Source organism: Oryctolagus cuniculus, chromosome 18 (assembly GCF_051225735.1).
Source record: "Oryctolagus cuniculus isolate XC-2025 breed Fujian yellow rabbit chromosome 18, ASM5122573v1, whole genome shotgun sequence".
In the NCBI taxonomy this organism is placed as follows: Eukaryota; Metazoa; Chordata; class Mammalia; order Lagomorpha; family Leporidae; genus Oryctolagus; species Oryctolagus cuniculus.
Genome location: NC_142884.1, coordinates 8,927,841 through 8,945,829, shown reverse-complemented (window position 1 = coordinate 8,945,829; position 17,989 = coordinate 8,927,841). Strand labels below are relative to the sequence as shown.

General features: G+C 63.1%; 1 protein-coding gene across 3 annotated transcripts; it reads left to right on the top strand.

Moving 5' to 3' along the window:
* The first annotated feature begins 27 nt into the window (after window positions 1-27).
* CPT1C (carnitine palmitoyltransferase 1C) lies at window positions 28-17,434 on the top strand. Of its 3 annotated transcripts, XM_070063062.2 has the most exons (20): window positions 75-168; window positions 611-667; window positions 849-1,003; window positions 2,657-2,796; window positions 5,458-5,629; window positions 5,800-5,901; window positions 5,983-6,120; window positions 9,034-9,111; window positions 9,229-9,336; window positions 9,418-9,502; window positions 9,728-9,923; window positions 10,006-10,188; window positions 10,680-10,785; window positions 12,489-12,605; window positions 13,256-13,420; window positions 13,882-14,016; window positions 15,455-15,607; window positions 15,917-16,030; window positions 16,128-16,220; window positions 17,134-17,434. In XM_070063062.2, exons 3-20 carry the CDS (start codon window positions 863-865, stop codon window positions 17,320-17,322), a joined length of 2,415 nt encoding a protein of 804 aa, XP_069919163.1. In that variant the 5' UTR covers window positions 75-168; window positions 611-667; window positions 849-862; the 3' UTR covers window positions 17,323-17,434. The 3 variants fall into 3 exon arrangements, with proteins under 3 accessions (XP_069919162.1, XP_069919163.1, XP_069919161.1); XM_070063061.2 differs by lacking the exon at window positions 611-667 and having other exon boundaries at window positions 28-168; XM_070063060.2 differs by lacking the exon at window positions 75-168 and having other exon boundaries at window positions 386-667.
* The last annotated feature ends 555 nt before the right edge of the window (window positions 17,435-17,989 follow it).

Genomic DNA, 17,989 nt, shown 5'->3' with positions numbered 1-17,989 from the left:
CCCGCGGTGCGCAGGACCTCGGAGGTCCGTGCACCGACTCGTGGCCGTGCCGCACGGAGATCGGACGTATGCGAGCTCCAGAACCGGGCCCGGCGCTCAAGCTCGGAGAGAGGGGGGCGTGCTTAGGGCCGGGGCCTGGGGCCCGAGCGGCAGCCCCCTGACGGCCTGGTAAGTCCAGGACCTCAGGGCCCGCACTCCTGGGTGCGCGCGGGAGGGGCCTGCCTGGGCCGGCGTGCCAGCCTCTCCATCACAGTCCCCCGCTCCCAGCCTCAGCATCCCGGCTGCGAGGCATGCGCAGTGGCGCCCTCCCGGCCTCCCCTCGGTCCGGGGCGGGGGAGGGGAGGCTGGGCCACCCCCACAAGCCGATGAATTTCTGGACACTCCCGGCCCGGACCTCTGCTGCGGGAGGGGAAGCAGACACGGCCTGGAGAGTGCTGGCGTCCGGCTGCTGTTAGTTCCACACGGGTCTCAAGATCCCGCAGCTCCCCCTGGCCCACTCGCGAATCTCGAGTCTTCCACGGGGGGCGGGGCGACCCTGCCCCCGCACCACGCTCCCGGCCGCCGCAGGAGGGGCCCGCGCGCTCCGCCTCCAGCCTCTGTGCGTTCACAGAGGTCCCCAGCTGACGTCCCTGCACCTGCGGGTGTCCCACCCCGACCCTCGAAGCAGGTGCTTCGGGGAGGGCGGGCGGGCGGGGTCCTCTGTTCTCGAATCTGCCGGAGGGGAGGCTGGGCGCGCGGACCCCTGGGTCTGAGGGAGGAGGGGCTGGGGGCTGGACTCCTGGGTCCGCGGGAGCCGGGGCTGGGGGCCTGCGGACTGACCCTCCTCCTCCTCCCCCTCCTCCCGCCAGGGCTCCCGCACGACATGGCCGAAGCGCGCCAGGCGGTGAGCTGCCGGTCCTCGCTGACCGCGGACGGGGCGGAGGTGGAGCTGAGCGCCCCGGTGTTGCAGGAGATCTACCTCTCTGGCCTGCGCTCTTGGAAGAGGCACCTCTGGCGTTTCTGGGTGAGGGCTGCTGGTTGGTTTCCTTCCGGGAACCCAGATCCCAACTTCCGGGATGCTCGCGGCCCGCTTTCGGCCACTTCTGGGGTCTCTCAGGCTTTGAGGGACACATCAGGGGTAGCTCACTTCTGGGACCCTCAGCCTTGCCTTCGGAGAGTCCCTGTTCACCTCTCCCGCCCCCTCCCCGAACCCCGTGCCGCCGCGTCCAGATCAAGATGCTGAGTGGCCCCTACCCTAGCCCACTGGGTCTGGCAGTCCCCCCTCCTGAACCCCCAGTCTGCTCACCAAAATCTCTGCTCTCCGTGGCTACACACTGCTGCCCCGCCCAGCAGGCCTTCCACGGGGGTCCCCGTTCTAGAATGCTGGCACCATCTATGGACAGTGTCCCCCTGCTGGTCACATCGTCTGTCTGCGAAGCAGTGTCCTGGACACCTGTGGGGTCAGCCCCGGCTGAGTTGGAATCCTGGGACCTCCCCCCGCCCCCGCCATGTCCTCTGGGGTGGAACGTGGGTGTGGCACCTGCTGCCATAGCTTTTGACTGTGTCAGTTCCATTCGCTCCCCCCAACATCCAGAGCACCTTGCAGGGTGGGGGGGCACTGCCGTTGGCACTGGGGACCCAGCCGAGAACCAGGAGGAAGGAATCCTGCCACTACAGGGCTCTGCGTTCAGCTGAGGGAGAAGATAAGGGTGCAGATCGCAGAGCAAGGTGGCGCTCCTTGGAGGTGGGGAAGCGGGATGTGGGGGTGTGACCTCAGGGGAGCCCCTGAAACCCGCTGCGAGAGAAGCGAGTCTGTTACAGCTGTGAGTGGCCTTGGCCTGGGACCGACTCAGCAAACAGCGTTAACAGAGGGCCATGCCCTTCCTGTGGCGCAAGGTACCCGGGCACAGGTGCACCTCATACACACACGCACACACACACACACACACACAGGCACACACACACCCCACCACAGTCCATACAGAAAGGCAGCCTTAAACATGTGCAGTCCTCACGTTCTGACAACACCCGCTGAACCAACTCAAGACGACGTCGCCACCATTCTAGAACCTTCCTTCCAGCCCGTGTTCAGCCTCCTCACCTCCGCCACAAGGCAACCACTGATGGGATTTCTGTCCTCACAGACTGATTTTTGCCTGGTGTTGCCTGGTCCAGTGTTTTGACGGTCACCTCTTTCTTTGAATGGAGACCCGAAATCCTCTGCAGAATCAATGTCCCCTGTGCCCAGAAGCCCCCACCGGACCCTCCCCAGAGCACCAGCTGTCCAGAGAATGGGGGAGGGGGCAGGAGCCTGCACAGGCTCACTGCTGACGCAATACCTTTTTCAACCATGTCCCAGCGACACTGGTTTGATGTGGGAGTGTGGGACCCTCAGATGTGGAGGGGGCGGGCAGGCTGGACGTCCTTGTGAGAATTTGAAGAGTTGACCCTTGTTAAGGGCACGTGCGATGCAGCCAGTGCTCCATGAGCACCGGGAGTTTGGTTCATTCCTCGTCGCTGCATGACCAGGTGGTTCTAGAAGGCTGAGCCCAGCTGCAGACCCCGCCCTCACCCGGGGCACTCACTCCCCTCCGGACTGGCCTCCCCAAGGGCGGGACCAGACGCGGCCATCGTGGAGGGGACAGCGACGGAATGGATGCCCTTTCTTCCCCCGCAGAATGACGTTGTCACTGGGGTTTTCCCTGCCAGCCCCTTTAGCTGGCTGTTCCTCTTCGGCGCCATCCAGCTCGCCTGGCTCCTCCAGCTCGACCCTTCCCTGGGGCTGATGGAGAAGATCAAGGAGCTGCTGCCGGACTGGTGAGGCCCCCGTGCGGCCGCGAGGCCCCCTCCGCCCCCAGCCGACACCCCGTGGGTCTCCCTGGCCGTGGGGTGTGCCGGGAAGGAGCCGCTTCTGAGGCTGACTTTTGGTCGGGTTAATGAAGGTGCAGAATCCAGGCGAGAGGGGCGGTCTCCTCTGCTCCCTCTGCACTCTCTCCAGCCTGGCTGCCGCTTTGCTGAGAGAGTGGCGAAGGAGCAGACGTCAAGACAGAGCTAAGAGAGGAAGGGCCAGCTCCGTGCCCCAGAGCACGCAGGAGAAGTGGGGGCCTTAGGAGTGTCCTCATGGTTGCCTTCGGGGAGAGTTTGCAGGCCAGGTGCAGCACGGCAGTGGAACCAAGGGCTTGCGTTAATTCTGGGGAGGAAATGCACACCTTGCACAGGGGCTCCCACGGGGCGGAGTCAGATCTAGAAGTTTCCAGGAAGGCTGGGTTTACGCAGTCTGCAGAGGGGGAGTGGCACAGCGCAGGCCGTGCAGGGGAGGTGCGCCCACCTGTTGGACTGCAGTTCCGCACGCTTTGGGACCGTCTTCCTGAACCTGAGCTTGCATTGGCATCACCTGGGCTGATTCAAACACTGACTGTCAGGTGGGCGTTGGGTGCAGCCGCTACGATGCTGCTTGCGACCCATCCGCATCGACTCGAGTCCTGACCCTGTCTCCGAGTCCCGTTCCCTGCTAGCCTGCGCCCTGGGAGGCAGTGGGTGACGGCTCAAGGACTCGGGTCTCTGCTGTCCGCGTGGGAAACCCAGATTGAGTTTTGGTCTCTTGACTTGCACCTGGCTGTTGTGGGAGTGAACCAGCGAACAGAGCCATGTCTCACTCTTTCTCTGTGTCTCTGTGCATTTCAAGTAAAATGGAAAGATACACATTCCTTTAGAAACAACACTCATTGCCTCACACCAGCCTAGTACTGTCTCTAGGTCCAGGCAGGGCCCAGAAACCCGCATTCCCATAGACTCCCACGTGGAGCGGCTGCTGCCCAGGGGCCGCACTTGGAGAACCATGGTCTCAGTGTGAGATCTGAATCTGGGAGGGAAAGTGGCCCTTGATAGAAATGATGACCCCCAGCCAGCGCCGCGGCTCACTAGGCTAATCCTCCGCCTTGCGGCGCCGGCACACTGGGTTCTAGTCCCGGTCAGGGCGCAGGATTCTGTCCCGGTTGCCCCTCTTCCAGGCCAGCTCTCTGCTGTGGCCAGGGAGTGCAGTGGAGGATGGCCCAAGTGCTTGGGCCCTGCACCCCATGGGAGACCAGGAGAAGCACCTGGCTCCTGCCATCGGATCAGCGCGGTGCGCCGGCCGCAGCGCGCCGGCCGCGGCGGCCATTGGAGGGTGAACCAACGGCAAAGGAAGACCTTTCTCTCTGTCTCTCTCTCACTGTCCACTCTGCCTGTCAAAAAAAAAAAAAAAAAAAAGGAAGAAATGATGACCCCCCACTTACGGTTTTCTTTTTCCCAAGATTTATCTTGTTTATTTGAAAGGCAGAGAGACAAAGAGATCCTCCATCCACTGGTTCACTTCCCCAAATGGCCACAATGGCCAGGGCTGGACAGGCGGAAGCCAGGAGCCTGGACCTCCATCCGGGTCTCCCACACGGGTGCAGGAGCCCGAGCACTGCTGGAGCCATCCTGTGCTGCTTTTCCCGGCGCGTTTGCAAGGAGCTGGATCGGCAGTGGAACAGCCGGGACTTGAGCCAGTGCTCAGATAGGGAATGCTAGTGTTGCAAGCGTTGCTTAGCTGCTCCACAGCGCCAGCCCAGAGCCTCCCCCCAACCTTTTTAAAGATTTATTTATTTATTTGAAAGTCAGAGTTACAAAGAGAGAGGAGAGAGAGAGAGAGAGAGGTCTTCCATCTGCTGGTTCACTCCCCAATTGGCTGCAATGGCCGGAGCTATGCCGATCTGAAGCCAGGAGCCAGGAGCTTCTTCTGGGTCTCCCACGCGGGTGCAGGGGTCCAAGGACTTGGGCCATCTTCTACTGCTTTCCCAGGCCACAGCAGAGAGCTGGACAGGAAGTGGAGCAGCCAGGACTTGAACTGGCGCCCATACATGATGCCGGCACTACAGGCGGCGACTTTACCCGCTACGCCACAGTGCCAGCCCCCAGGACTCCCACTTTTTTTTTTTTTTTTTTTGATAGGCAGAGTGGACAGTGAGAGAGAGAGACAGAGAGAAAGGTCTTCCTTTTGCCGTTGGTTCACCCTCCAATGGCCGCCGCGGCCGGCACGCTGCGGCTGGCGCACCGGCTGATCCGATGGCAGGAGCCAGGTGCTTCTCCTGGTCTCCCATGGGGTGCAGGGCCCAAGCACCTGGGCCATCCTCCACTGCACTCCCTGGCCACAGCAGAGGGCTGGCCTGGAAGAGGGGCAACCGGGATAGAATCCGGCGCCCCGACCGGGACTAGAACCCGGTGTGCCGGCGCCGCTAGGCGGAGGATTAGCCTAGTGAGCCACGGCGCCGGCCAGGATTCCCACTTCTTAAGCACCTACCTATTTCCATGTCAAATAAGTTTGGGAGCTTGGTGCCCACATGCTGTGGTGTGTGAAAGAGAATCAGCTCCTTTTCAAATAAGGGAAAGGAGCCCTCTGCCTGTCTACTAGGCGCACCTGCCGCAGCCAAACGCCTCGCCCCTCTTCTCTCCCTGCAGGGGCGGAGGGCACCACTGCCTCCGGGGCACCCTGGCGGCCGCGCTGTTTGCCTCCTGCTTGTGGGGAGCCCTGATCTTCACGCTGCACGTGGCTCTGAGGCTGCTCTTGTCCTATCACGGCTGGCTTCTGGAAGCCCACGGGGCCATGTCGTCACCCACCAAGACCTGGCTGGTGGGTGAGAGGCGGAGCCCTGCCCGGCCGCTGCCGGGACCCACGGCCCCGCCCCCACCCCTGCATCTTTGCCTCTCTCTCTCTCTCTCTCTCTGGCCTGCTCCGCCTCGCCCCTCGGTCCCTGACCCCAGGTAGGGGGCCCAGTGACCCAGGAGCGGCCCCTCCCCCAGGCCCTGGTCCGCATCTTCTCCGGCCGCCACCCCATGCTCTTCAGTTACCAGCGCTCCCTGCCGCGCCAGCCCGTGCCCTCCGTGCAAGACACCGTGCGCAAGGTGGGCTTGGGCCCGGGGAAGGGCGCGCGCCGGGGCGGGCTGGGGGCGTGAGCGGCCCTCTCCTCCGCCCTCCCCCTCCAGTACCTGGAGTCTGTCCGGCCCGTGCTCTCCGACGAGGACTTCGACTGGACGGCCGTCCTGGCGCAGGAGTTCCTAAAGCTGCAGGCCTCGCTGCTGCAGTGGTACCTGCGCCTCAAGTCCTGGTGGGCGTCCAATTACGTGAGTCCCGCCCCCTCGACACGCCCCCAGCCCCCAGGCGCTGCCGCGATTGGAGCCTCGCCCTATAGGGCCCACCCTCTGGGCCCCGCCCGTGTGCCAATATCCTGAGCCGCAGCCCAGACGCTCCATAGTGTGAATTCTGCGCTGGCTGTCCAGTGTTTGAGAAATCCAAACACCTTCCCTAGAGGGGCTCTATTTTAGCTATTTATTTTATTTTTTTAAAAGATTTATTTATTTGCAAGTCAGAGTTACGCAGAAAGAGAGAGGTCTTCCATCTGCTGGTTCACTCCCCAGTTGACTGCAATGGCCCAAGCTGTGCCCATCCGAAGCCAGGAGCTTCTCCTGGATCTCCCAAGTGGGTGCAGGGGCCCAAGGACCGGGCCATCTTCTACTGCTTTCCCAGGCCACAGCAGAGAGCTGGATCGGAAGTGGAGTAGCCGGGTCTCGAACTGGCACCCCTATGGGATACTGGATCTTCAGGCCAGGGCATTAACCCACTGCACCACAGTGCCGGCCCCTTAGCTATTTGTTTTAAATATTGACTTACTTATTCAAAAGGCAGAGTGATAGGGACAGGGGTACATCTTCCACCTGCTGGTTCAGTCGCCAAATTCCTGCAAAAACCAGGACTGGCAGGCTCAAGCAGGAACTCTTCCGGGTCTCCCACGCGGGTGCAGGGGCCCAAGCACTCGGGCCATCGTCCCCTGCTTTCCCAGGCCACAGCAGGGAGCTGGGTTGGAGCAGCTGGGACTCTGATGAGGGCTGCCAGTGTCTCGGGCAGTGGCTTAGCCCGCTGTGCCACTGCCCGGGCCGCCAGCTTCTGTTCTGAGTTCAGGAACTCAGTCCTTGGTTGCTCTGAGTTGAGCCCCTCGGGAGCGAGTCAGTGATTCAGCTGAGTCAGAGGTTGCCGGTGATGACAAGGCCAGCAGCGGTGCGAGCCAGGACACAGGCGGTCAGGGACCTCCGCGGGGGACGGGGTCAGGGTCCCGGGAGGATGATGTCGGAGCTGAGGACCCAAGGCGAGCCTGCCGGGTTGCTCGGAAGGGCACGGGCGAAGGTGCAAAAGCTCCCATATGCACACGCATGCACACACACACCATATATGTCTCATGGCACTCCAGCTACTGTCATGCCTGATACACATCCGTGTCTTAACGCCCGGTGAAGAAGACAAACAAGGCCAGCTACAGTTGGACATGGTTTTTTCTTACCACTTAGCATCTTTTTTTTTTTTTAAGGTTTATTTATTTGTTCGAAAGGCAGAATTGAGAGAGAGAGAAGAGACAGAGAAAGAGGGAGAGGTCTTCCATCTGCGGGTTCACTCCCCAAAATGGCTGGGACTGTGCCAGGAGCCTGGAGCTCCATCCGGGTCTCCCACACAGGTGCAGGGGCCCCAAGCACTTGGGCCATCCTCTCCTGCTTTCCCAGGCACGTTAGCAGGGAGCTGGATCAGAAGAGGAGCAGCCGGGACTCGAACCAGCGCCCACATGGGATGCCGAGGCCCAACCTGCCACACCACAGCCCCGGCCCCTGTGCAGAGATTCTTTTTGGTACCCCTGCTCCCCCGGCTGCACTTGCGGCTCTTTTGTGGTTGTAGAAGGAAGGGAGAGCAGTAAGCCTTGTGTTTGCACTTTTGTCTCCAGACTGAGTGTTGTGGGTTTGGGTTTGTTGTTTTGTTTGGTGTGTGTGTGTGTGTGTGTGTGTGTATGATTTTGCTGTTTGCAGCGTCTCCAGCAGAAGGGGGGGGGGATAGAAGACAGTTGTCCGCAGCACAGTGCAGAGGTGCTGGCTGGTGTTGCCGAGGGCAAGAGGTGCGTTGTGCTGGAGGGAGAGCGTGCAGGGTGGCTCAGCTCCTCCAGGCGTGTGATTGACAGCGCTCCTGGCTGTGGGCGGGACTCCACAGAGCCAGCAGTGTGCATTGAATGTCTCTGGGCAGAAAGATCAGCTCAGTGGGCATCCGGATCGTTTTACGAAATGGTCTCACCACGTTCTTGCAGGGACGTGACCCCGTACGAGGACACTGCACAAAGTCCCTGCAGGGGCCGGCGCTGTGGCATGGCAGGCTGAGCCTGCAGTGCCGGCATCCCACATGGGCGCAGGTTTGTGTCCCGGCTGCTCCACTTCCGGTCCAGCTGTCTGGGAAAAGTAGTGGAAGACGGCTCAAGTGCTCGGGCCACTGCCACCCCCAGGGGACACCCGGATGAGGCTCCTGGCTCCTGGCTTCTGGCTTCTGCCTGGCCCAGCCCTGGGTTTTGCGGCCATTTGGGGAGTGAAGCAGTGGAGAAAATCTCTCTCTCTCTCTCTCTCTCTCTCTCTCTCTCTCTCCATCTCTCTGTATCTTTCAAATAAATAAATAAATCTTAAAAAAAAATTCATGGAAAGTGCAGATCTCTGCACATATCGTCTATTTTTTTTTAAAGATTTTATTTATCTGAGAGGAAATGTTACAGACAGTGAATGAGAGGGAGAGTCAGAGAGAGAGTCTTCCATCCGCTGGTTCACTCTTCAGATGACTGCAATGGTCAGAGCTGAGCTGGTCCGAAGCCAGGAGCTTCTTCCAGGTCTCCCACGTGGGTGGCAGGGGCCCAAGGACTTGGGCCATCTCCCACTGCTTTCCCAGGCCACAGCAGAGAGCTGGATCAGAGGAGGAGTAGCCGGGACTAGAACCAGCGCCCATATGCGATGCAGGCACTGCAGACGGAGGCCTAACCCACTGCGCCACAGCGCCGCCCCGCACAGATCTTCTTGTGTTGTTAGTGGTCTTTGCGACACAGCAGCCCTGGGGCTCCCTCTGTGTCCATCCTATCCTGCAGTGACTGATCCCTATCCACGGACATTTGAGGGTGCGGTCGGCCTGCTTCTCCCCCTCCCCAGGCCCAGCTGCCCCAGCTGTGTCTCCCCGCCTCCTCCTAGGTCAGCGATTGGTGGGAAGAATTTGTGTACCTGCGCTCCCGAAACTCACTGATGGTGAACAGCAACTATTACATGATGGTGAGTGGGCGCCGGGCAGTTCCGGCTGTAGGGGCGGGGCGCTGGGTGGACGGCGGCGCTCACGGTCAGGGGACCACAGCTTTGGGGTTCACCCTCGGGCGTCCTGCTGGCCCCTAGGACTTCCTGTACGTGACACCCACGCCGCTGCAGGCGGCTCGGGCCGGGAACGCCGTCCATGCCCTCCTCCTGTACCGCCACCGCCTGAACCGGCAAGAGATCCCCCCGGTAAGACGACAGCAGGTGCCTGGGTCGCCGCCCCCGCCGAGGGCCCCGGGCGGCCGCTCACGATCCCACGGTCTCCCGCAGACGCTGCTACTGGGCATGCGCCCGCTGTGTTCTGCTCAGTTTGAGAAAATATTCAACACCACGCGGGTGCCCGGGGTCGACAAAGGTGAGCCCCCCCGCGCCCCGCGCCCCGCGCCCCGCACCCGCCAGCACTGCCGATGGAGGCAGCTCCCTGGCCGCCTTCCTAGCTGCGTGGCGTGGTCTCTGAGCCTTGGGTTGCTCATCCCTAGACTATAATAGCAGCACCTGGGTGATGGAGCGGCAAAGGGGGCTTAGAACAGCGGGGCAGCTCTCCCTACAACGTGTCCGTCTCCCGCCCTCACCGCCCCAGACTACATCCGGCACCTCCAGGACAGCCGACACGTGGCCGTCTTCCACCGCGGCCGGTTCTTCCGCGTGGGCACCCACTCTCCAACCGGCCTGCTCTCCCCGAGGGCCCTGGAGCAGCAGTTCCAGCGGATCCTGGATGACCCCTCGCCTGCCTGCCCCCACGAGGAGCACCTGGCTGCCCTGACGGCGGCGCCCAGGTGAGGGCGGAGGCCGGGCTGGGGGCGGGGTGCAGGCCGGCAGGTGGAAGCCAGCTGGGCTCAGGCACGTGCCTGCCGACAGGAGTATGTGGGCCCAGGTGCGGACGTCGGTGCGGACCCGGGCGGCCGAGGCCCTGGAGGCTGTGGAAGGGGCTGCGTTCTTTGTGTCCCTGGACTCGGAGCCCGGGGGGCTCACCAGGGAGAACCCGGCGGCGTCGCTGGATGCCTATGCCCACGCCCTGCTGGCCGGGCAGGGCCACGACCGGTGAGCCAGCCCCCGGGGCCCGGCGCCCCTGGCACAGGGCGGCCAGATCCTGGATCCCGGCCCCAAACCCGGGCCTGGGAACTCCAGATCTGAGCCGCCCAAACCCTGGAGAGACCCTCTCAGCCTGGGACCCCGTATCTGTGGGCTACCAAACCCACAAACCTGGAGCCCCTACCACCAGAAGCCCAAGCTGGGGGACCTCCAAATCAAATCTGAGACCCCCCCCCGCCCCAGGGCCCCTGTTGGGCTGCTTCCCTGGGCCCCAGCAGCCTCGACGCGCCCCCAGCAGGTCCCCTGGAAGTCCCCAACCTCTGAATTCCAGACACGTTCCTGAGCCCCTCCGGGCCACCTGCTAGAGACCCCCACGCCAGGCCCCCAGCTGATTCCTGCATCTCCCCTCCCCAAAACCCAGGTCCCACAGAGAGCACCCCAAGTGGCCCCCGGCACCCCTCTGTCTCTGTGACCCCTCTGTGTGCCCCCCCCCCCCGCAGCTGGTTTGACAAATCCTTCACCCTCATCGTCTTCTCCAACGGGAAGCTGGGCCTCAGCGTGGAGCACTCGTGGGCTGACTGCCCCGTCTCAGGGCACATGTGGGAGGTAGGGTGCCAGCCCGCCCCGCCCCGGGGACCCCGTACCCAAGGACCGCCCTCTCCCGTGCTGGGGGGGTCTGCGAGGCAGAGCCTGGCCTGGGATGCTCTTTCCTGTCCCGAGCATGAGCTGCGGCTCAGAGACGGGAAGTGATTTTCCTGGAGCCACCCAGCTGGCAGCTGCAGAGCCAGAGCCCAGCGTGCGAGGCCGCGCATGGCGGCACACAGAGCCCGCGGGGGCCCCGGCTTCCCTGTTCATCGAATGAAAGGCCCGGAGTCTTGTTCATCATCTAAGCCTCTGTCCAGCCCTGGGGCTCTTAACCTCGATGTATTTAGTCCCTAAATCACACAAGGGCTTGGTTTCTGTATTCCCTGGGGCCCCACTCCTCTGAGCGGCTGGTGAGAGGTCCCTGGTGCCTGTGTGAGGGGGAGGAAGGAGACCCTGGCTGTTCCATGCCTGTTTGTCCTGTGTATGATTGGCGAGCTTGCCTTTTATTTTATTTATTTATTTATTTTTTTGACAGAGTGGATAGTGAGAGAGAGAGACAGAGAGAAAGGTCTTCCTTTTGCCGTTGGTTCACCCTCCAATGGCCGCCACGGCTGGCGCACTGCGGCCGGCGCACAGCGCTGATCTGAAGGCAGGAGCCAGGTGCTTCTCCTGGTCTCCCATGGGGTGCAGGGCCCAAGCACTTGGGCCATCCTCCACTGCCCTCCTGGGCCACAGCAGAGAGCTGGCCTGGAAGAGGGGCAACCGGGACAGAATCCGGCGCCCGGACCAGGACTAGAACCCAGTGTGCCGGTGCCGCTAGGTGGAGGATTAGCCTATTGAATCGCGGCACCGGCTTATTTTATGTTTTTAAAGATTTGTTGTACTTATTTGAAAGGTAGAATTGAAGAGAGATGGAGAGACAGAAAAAAAAGAGAGAGAAAGAGAGAGAGAGAGGGGTCTTCCATCCACTGGTTCCCTCCCCAAATGGCTGCAACAGCTGGGCCAGGCTGAAGCCAGGAGCCAGGGGCTCCATCCGGGTCTCCCACGTGGGTGCAGGGGCCCAAGCACCTGGACCATCCTCTGCTGCCTTCCCAGGAGCATTTGCAGGGAGCTGGATTGGAAGCAGAGCAGCCGCGGCTTGAACCGGTGCCCCTAGGGATGCTGGCGTTGCTGGCCGTGGCTAACCCACAGGGCTGGCCCAAGCTTGCCTTCTAAAGAAGCTCCCACACGAAGCTCTCAGTTAAGCCTCAGACCCTTCAGCCCGCCTCGCAGCGTCTCTGCCTTTGACTGGAGCGGGAGAGACTCAGGCTCCGGGGCTCAGCGAGGTGTCCCCCAGGATTTGCCTGTGGTCAGCGTGGGGGCGTGGATCGGGTGGCTGTGAGACGCAGCGGAGATGGGAACAGAGCCGCCTGGCAGGCAGGGCTCATTCCAAACGTTCCGCAAGCAGAGCAGGGCGAGGGGTCCACCGGTGAGAGTGAATGCCCGTCCCCAGGTGGCCCAAGCCGTGCCCACGTCCCCCTCCTCTCAGAGCTGTGGCGGGCGGAGTCCGGGGATGGTGGGGCAGCCGGGGACCCCGTCTCCTGGGTGCCACAGCTGAGACTGTCCGTCCCGTCCTTGGTGAACTTGAACCCGAGCGCCTGTCTGTGAACCTCAAAGGTTTCTGGTCGCAGGCCAGGGCCGGGTGGAGAGGACAACCCGGCAAGCTGGCCTCCATCTGTCCACAGTTCACGCTGGCCACCGAGTGCTTCCAGCTGGGCTACTCTGCGGACGGCCACTGCAAGGGCCGCCCCGACCCCGCGCTGCCCCCGCCCCAGCGGCTGCAGTGGGACCTTCCAGACCAGGTGAGGCGAGGTTTCCGGCCCCTCCTCCCAGGCCTGACTCGAAACTCGCTCCCGTCCCCCATGTCGGCCACAGGATCGGCCCCATTCCAGACCCTCCACACACAACCTGAAAGTCCAGCCCTACCCCAAAATTCCCACTCCACCACGACCCTACCCCCAGATCCACCTCTGCCCCAACTCCGACCCTCTCCCCATCGATGACCTGGTCCTTGACCCCCCACCCCATCCCATCCCCACCCTCAATCCCAACCTCAGAGCCCGGCCCATTCCAGCAGCAACCCCAACTCTACCCTCGCCCCGGACCCCTCTCCACCCCAGGCCCTTACCCACCTGGACTCCATCCCACCCGCCCTACTGCTAACCCCGCCCCGCATGCCCAGTCCTAGCCGCATTCCCCACTTCAGCCCAGTCCTCACCCCGGCTCCTTCCCTGTTCTGTCTGGCTCCGTCCCATGGTGCTCTCAGTCCCACCCACATCCCTGTACCCAACGCCAGCTTCAGCCGCAGCCCGGTCCCAGTCCTGTTGCCATTAAGCCCCAGCTCCTCCGTGTCCCACCCTGATGCTAAGTCCGTTGTCCCCAGCCCCGTTCCCGGCTCCCCCCGCCCCCGTCTGCAGCCCCCCACATTCCCTGCTCCCCGCTCTCCTGGCAGATCCACCCGTCCATCTCTCTGGCGCTGAGTGGAGCCAGGACGCTGTCTGGGAACATTGACTGCCACGTCTTCCCCTTCTCACACTTCGGCAAGAGCTTCATCCGGCGCTGCCATCTCTCTTCCGACAGCTTCATCCAGATGGCCTTGCAGCTGGCCCACTTCCGGGTCAGCTGGATTCCCCACCCCGCCCCACAGCGCCTCGGTTCCCTGAGCCTGCACCGCCTGGCTCTTCCTTAAAAGATTTATTTATTTATTTGAAAGTCAGAATTACACAGAGAGAGGAGAGAGAGAGAGACAGAGAGAGAGGTCTTCCATCCGCTGGTTCACTCCCCAGTTGGCTGCAATGGCCGGAGCTGCACCGATCTGAAGCCAGGAGCCAGGAGCTTCTTCCGGGTCTCCCATCGGGTGCAGCCCACCCCACCCCCCACTGCTACGCCACAGCGCTGGCCCCTGCCTGGCTCTTGAGCCAACCTCAGTGACTCCACTTGGTCGTCGCCATCTTTGCTTACTCTCTCCCAACCATGCTTGCTGGGCAGGAGGAGGCTGGCAGTCCCCGCAGATGTGGGTCAGGTCTGTGAAGACGTCCCCAGCCCAGCTGATGGGCTCCTGCCCTCCTTGTCCCCCAGGACAGGGGTCAGTTCTGTCTGACTTACGAGTCTGCCATGACTCGCTTGTTCCTGGAAGGCCGGACGGAGACGGTGCGGTGTTGCACGAGGGAGGCCTGTAACTTCGTGAGAGCCATGGAGGACAAGGAGAAGACGGTGCGTGGGTGTGGGCCACACGGATTGGGCTACGTCCGGGACACCCACTGGGGCAGGCTCCGGGCTGGGCACTGGGAGCAGGGAATGAACCAGACCTGGTCTCTGACTTGCAGGAGCCCAGTGCTATAGACAGAGCTAGCCCGGTGGAGGGGGGGGATGTGCTATAGAGACAGAGCTAGCCCGGCGTAGGGGGGTGGTGTGCTATAGAGACAGAGCTAGCCCGGCGAAGGGGGGGATGTGCTATAGAGACAGAGCTAGCCCAGCGTAGGGGGGTATGTGCTATAGAGACAGAGCTAGCCTGGCGTAGGGGGGGATGTGCTATAGAGACAGAGCTAGCCCGGCGTAGGGGGGGATGTGCTATAGAGACAGAGCTAGCCCGGCGAAGGGGGGGATGTGCTATAGAGACAGAGCTAGCCCAGCGTAGGGGGGTATGTGCTATAGAGACAGAGCTAGCCCGGCGTGGTGGGGGGGATGTGCTATAGAGACAGAGCTAGCCCACCAGAGGGTTGGTGTGCTATAGAGACAGAGCTAGCCCGGCGTGGGGGGGGATGTGCTGTAGAGACAGAGCTAGCCTGGCGTGGGGGGGGATGTGCTATACAGACAGAGCTAGCCTGGCGTGGGGGGGGTGTGCTATAGAGACAGAGCTAGCCCGGCATAGGGGGCGGTGTGCTATAGAGACAGAGCTAGCCCACCAGAGGGCTGGTGTGCTATAGAGACAGAGCTAGCCCGGCGGAGGGGGGGATGTGCTATAGAGACAGAGCTAGCCCGGCGTGGTGGGGGGGATGTGCTATAGAGACAGAGCTAGCCCACCAGAGGGTTGGTGTGCTATAGAGACAGAGCTAGCCCGGCGTGGGGGGGGATGTGCTATACAGACAGAGCTAGCCTGGCGTGGGGGGGGTGTGCTATAGAGACAGAGCTAGCCCGGCATAGGGGGCGGTGTGCTATAGAGACAGAGCTAGCCCACCAGAGGGCTGGTGTGCTATAGAGACAGAGCTAGCCCGGCGTGGGTGTGCTATAGAGACAGAGCTAGCCCGGCGTGGGTGTGCTATAGAGACAGAGCTAGCCCGGCGGAGGGGGGGATGTGCTATAGAGACAGGGCTAGCCTGGCGGGGGGATTGCTGTAGTGGGTCACACAGGCATGGGGAGCACCCAGAGGGAGCCCTACTCCCCCAAGGTAGTCCTCTGTGTGGCCCTTTCTGCTCCAAATCCCCAGACGGCTCTGTTCTCTCTCCCCCTCGCCTTGAGGTTCAGCGGGAGGAGTCTGGGCTCTGGGCCCCCCTGGTTCCGCCTCGCTCTGTGACCCCCCACTCTGAGCCCCAGTTTCCCTCTGTAAGGTGGGAGGGGCTGCCTGCAGGATTGTCGCGAGTGGGCTGGCCACAGACCGCAGCAGTAAGTTCACTTCCCGCCTTTCCGCGCGTGACCCCCGCCGGCACCGCAGGACCCGCAGTGCCTCGCCCTGTTCCGCACCGCGGTGGACAAGCACCAGGCGCTGCTGAAGGCGGCCATGACCGGGCAGGGGGCCGACCGCCACCTCTTCGCGCTCTACATCGTCTCACGATTCCTGCACCTGCAGTCTCCCTTCCTGGCCCAGGTTGGGGGGCGGGGAACGGGTTAGAGACGGAACTGGGGGGTCCACGGCAAAGGGAGAGACTTCAGGCGAGGAGGGCGACGCTGCGAGAGGAGGAGCAGGAAAGGAAGGGGCATGGCCAGGAAAGGAGGGGTGGGGCCACGATGGAGGGGCGTGGTTTGTGGGCAGAGAGGGGGCGTGGTCCAAAGAAGGATTCTGGGAGGGGAATTGGCCATCAGAAGGCGGGAGGGGTAGGGATGTGTGGATTGGAGTTGAGCCAGGGCACTGAGACCCGCAGGTCTTTCCTGCACGCGTGACCGCCTCCGCCCTCAGGTTCACTCGGAGCAGTGGCACCTGTCCACCAGCCAGGTCCCTGTGCAGCAAATGCACCTGTTTGACGTTCACAATTACCCCGACTACGTTTCCTCCGGAGGTGGATTCGGGCCTGTGAGTAGCACTGGGGGCCCGGGCCCGCGTCCTGCACGCTGGGGGCCGAGCGTGTGTGTGGGGGGGCACTGTTGCTGTCCTTCTCTCTCCTCTGCAGGCCGATGACCACGGCTACGGGGTTTCCTACATCTTCATGGGGGACGACAGGATCACCTTCCACATCTCCAGCAGGAAATCAAGCACAAAAACGGTGAGACTGCCGAGAACCTGCCTCCGCCCTCAGACCCAGGCTTCCAGGCTCAGCCCTCCGCCCTCAGACCCAGGGGTCCAGGCTCAGCCCTCCGCCCTCAGACCCAGGGGCCCAGCCCAGCCCTCCTCCCTCAGACCCAGGAGACCAGCCCCAGCCCTCCGCCCTCAGACCCAGGGGTCCAGGCTCAGCCCTCCGCCCTCAGACCCAGGCTTCCAGGCTCAGCCCTCCGCCCTCAGACCCAGGGGTCCAGGCTCAGCCCTCCGCCCTCAGACCCAGGCTTCCAGGCTCAGCCCTCCGCCCTCAGACCCAGGGGCCCAGCCCAGCCCTCCTCCCTCAGACCCAGGAGACCAGCCCCAGCCCTCCGCCCTCAGACCCAGGCTTCCAGGCTCAGCCCTCCGCCCTCAGACCCAGGGGCCCAGCCCAGCCCTCCTCCCTCAGACCCAGGAGACCAGCCCCAGCCCTCCTCCCTCAGACCCAGGCTTCCAGGCTCAGCCCTCCGCCCTCAGACCCAGGGGCCCAGCCCCAGCCCTCCTCCCTCAGACCCAGGCTTCCAGGCTCAGCCCTCCGCCCTCAGACCCAGGGGCCCAGCCCCGCCCCTCCTCCCTCAGACCCAGGGGTCCAGCCCAGCCCTCCTCCCTCAGCCCCAGGGGTCCAGCCCAGCCCCTCCTCCCCCAGACCCAGGGGTCCAGGCCCAGCCCTCCTCCCTCAGACCCAGGGGTCCAGCCCCAGCCCTCCGCCCTCAGACCCAGGGGTCCAGCCCAGCCCTCCTCCCCCAGACCCAGGGGTCCAGCCCAGCCATCCTCCCTCAGACCCAGGGGTCCAGGCCCTGCCCCTCTCCCCTCAGACCAGGCAGTCTGGGCCCCGCCCCTCCCCCCTCAGCCTGCAGGACTCCCTCCCCGGCTCTCTCCTCCAGGACTCCCACCGGCTGGGGCAGCACATCGAGAATGCCTTGTTGGACGTGGCCTCCCTGTTCCAGGCAGGGCGGAGTCCAAAGCGCCGGTTCCGAGGTTCGGGGGAGATGGACTCAGGGCCCAGGTGTGGCATCCTCTCCAGCCAGATCGTGGACGACTCCAAGCTACCCACGGCACCCAGCAGCCTCTGAGCCCTGCTGGCAGGGAGCTGGTCTCCCTCAGGAACAAGGATCCCGCGGCTGGGCTGGGGCCGGACGGGGCAGTCCGTCCCACGTCTGGGCCAATAAAGCTGTGAGCGCTGTGTGTGTGGTGTCCACCATGCTCTTGGGCAGGCCAGGGATGGCGGGCGCAAGCAGGCCCATCCGTGGGTTCCCAGGCACAGCCACAGCCCACAGCACCTGCTGAGCTCTGTCCGTTCCCAAGGCCAGCCCTATGAAGCCCAACCCTCCAGGGCCAGCCCCGGGCAAGCGGCGCCTCTGGCTGTCCTGAGCTCCTGCCTGCACACAGCTGCCCGCCTCCAAGCCTAAGGACTGGACAGCAGCCCAGCCACCCCCAGAATGACCCACCAAGATTCTTTCCCCAAAATGTATGTATGTGAAAGGCAGAGTGACAGAGAGGGGGAGACAGAGACCCCATCCTCTGGTTCACTTCCCAAATGTCTATGAAGCCAGAGCTGGGATAGGCCCAGCCAGGAGCTCCATGCACGTCTTCCACATGGGAGGCAGGAACCCTAGTCCTTAGGTGTTGAGGTGGATTCGTTCTGAGAGGAGGAGCGTGGTGGGGGCAAGAGGTGCGGAGTCACCACACAGACCCCGGGAGTCGGGTGAAAGCAGGCCAGAGGCGAGCAGCTGGCAGACT

Bases quoted from the DNA above. Each gene is read 5' to 3' on its own strand.
- CPT1C (XM_070063061.2), top strand. From the start codon at position 863: ATGGCCGAAGCGCGCCAGGCGGTGAGCTGCCGGTCCTCGCTGACCGCG. The intron at 12,606-13,255 runs GTGAGGCGAGGT...CTCTCCTGGCAG, and splicing joins AGTGGGACCTTCCAGACCAG to ATCCACCCGTCCATCTCTCT. The intron at 14,017-15,454 runs GTGCGTGGGTGT...CCGGCACCGCAG, and splicing joins TGGAGGACAAGGAGAAGACG to GACCCGCAGTGCCTCGCCCT.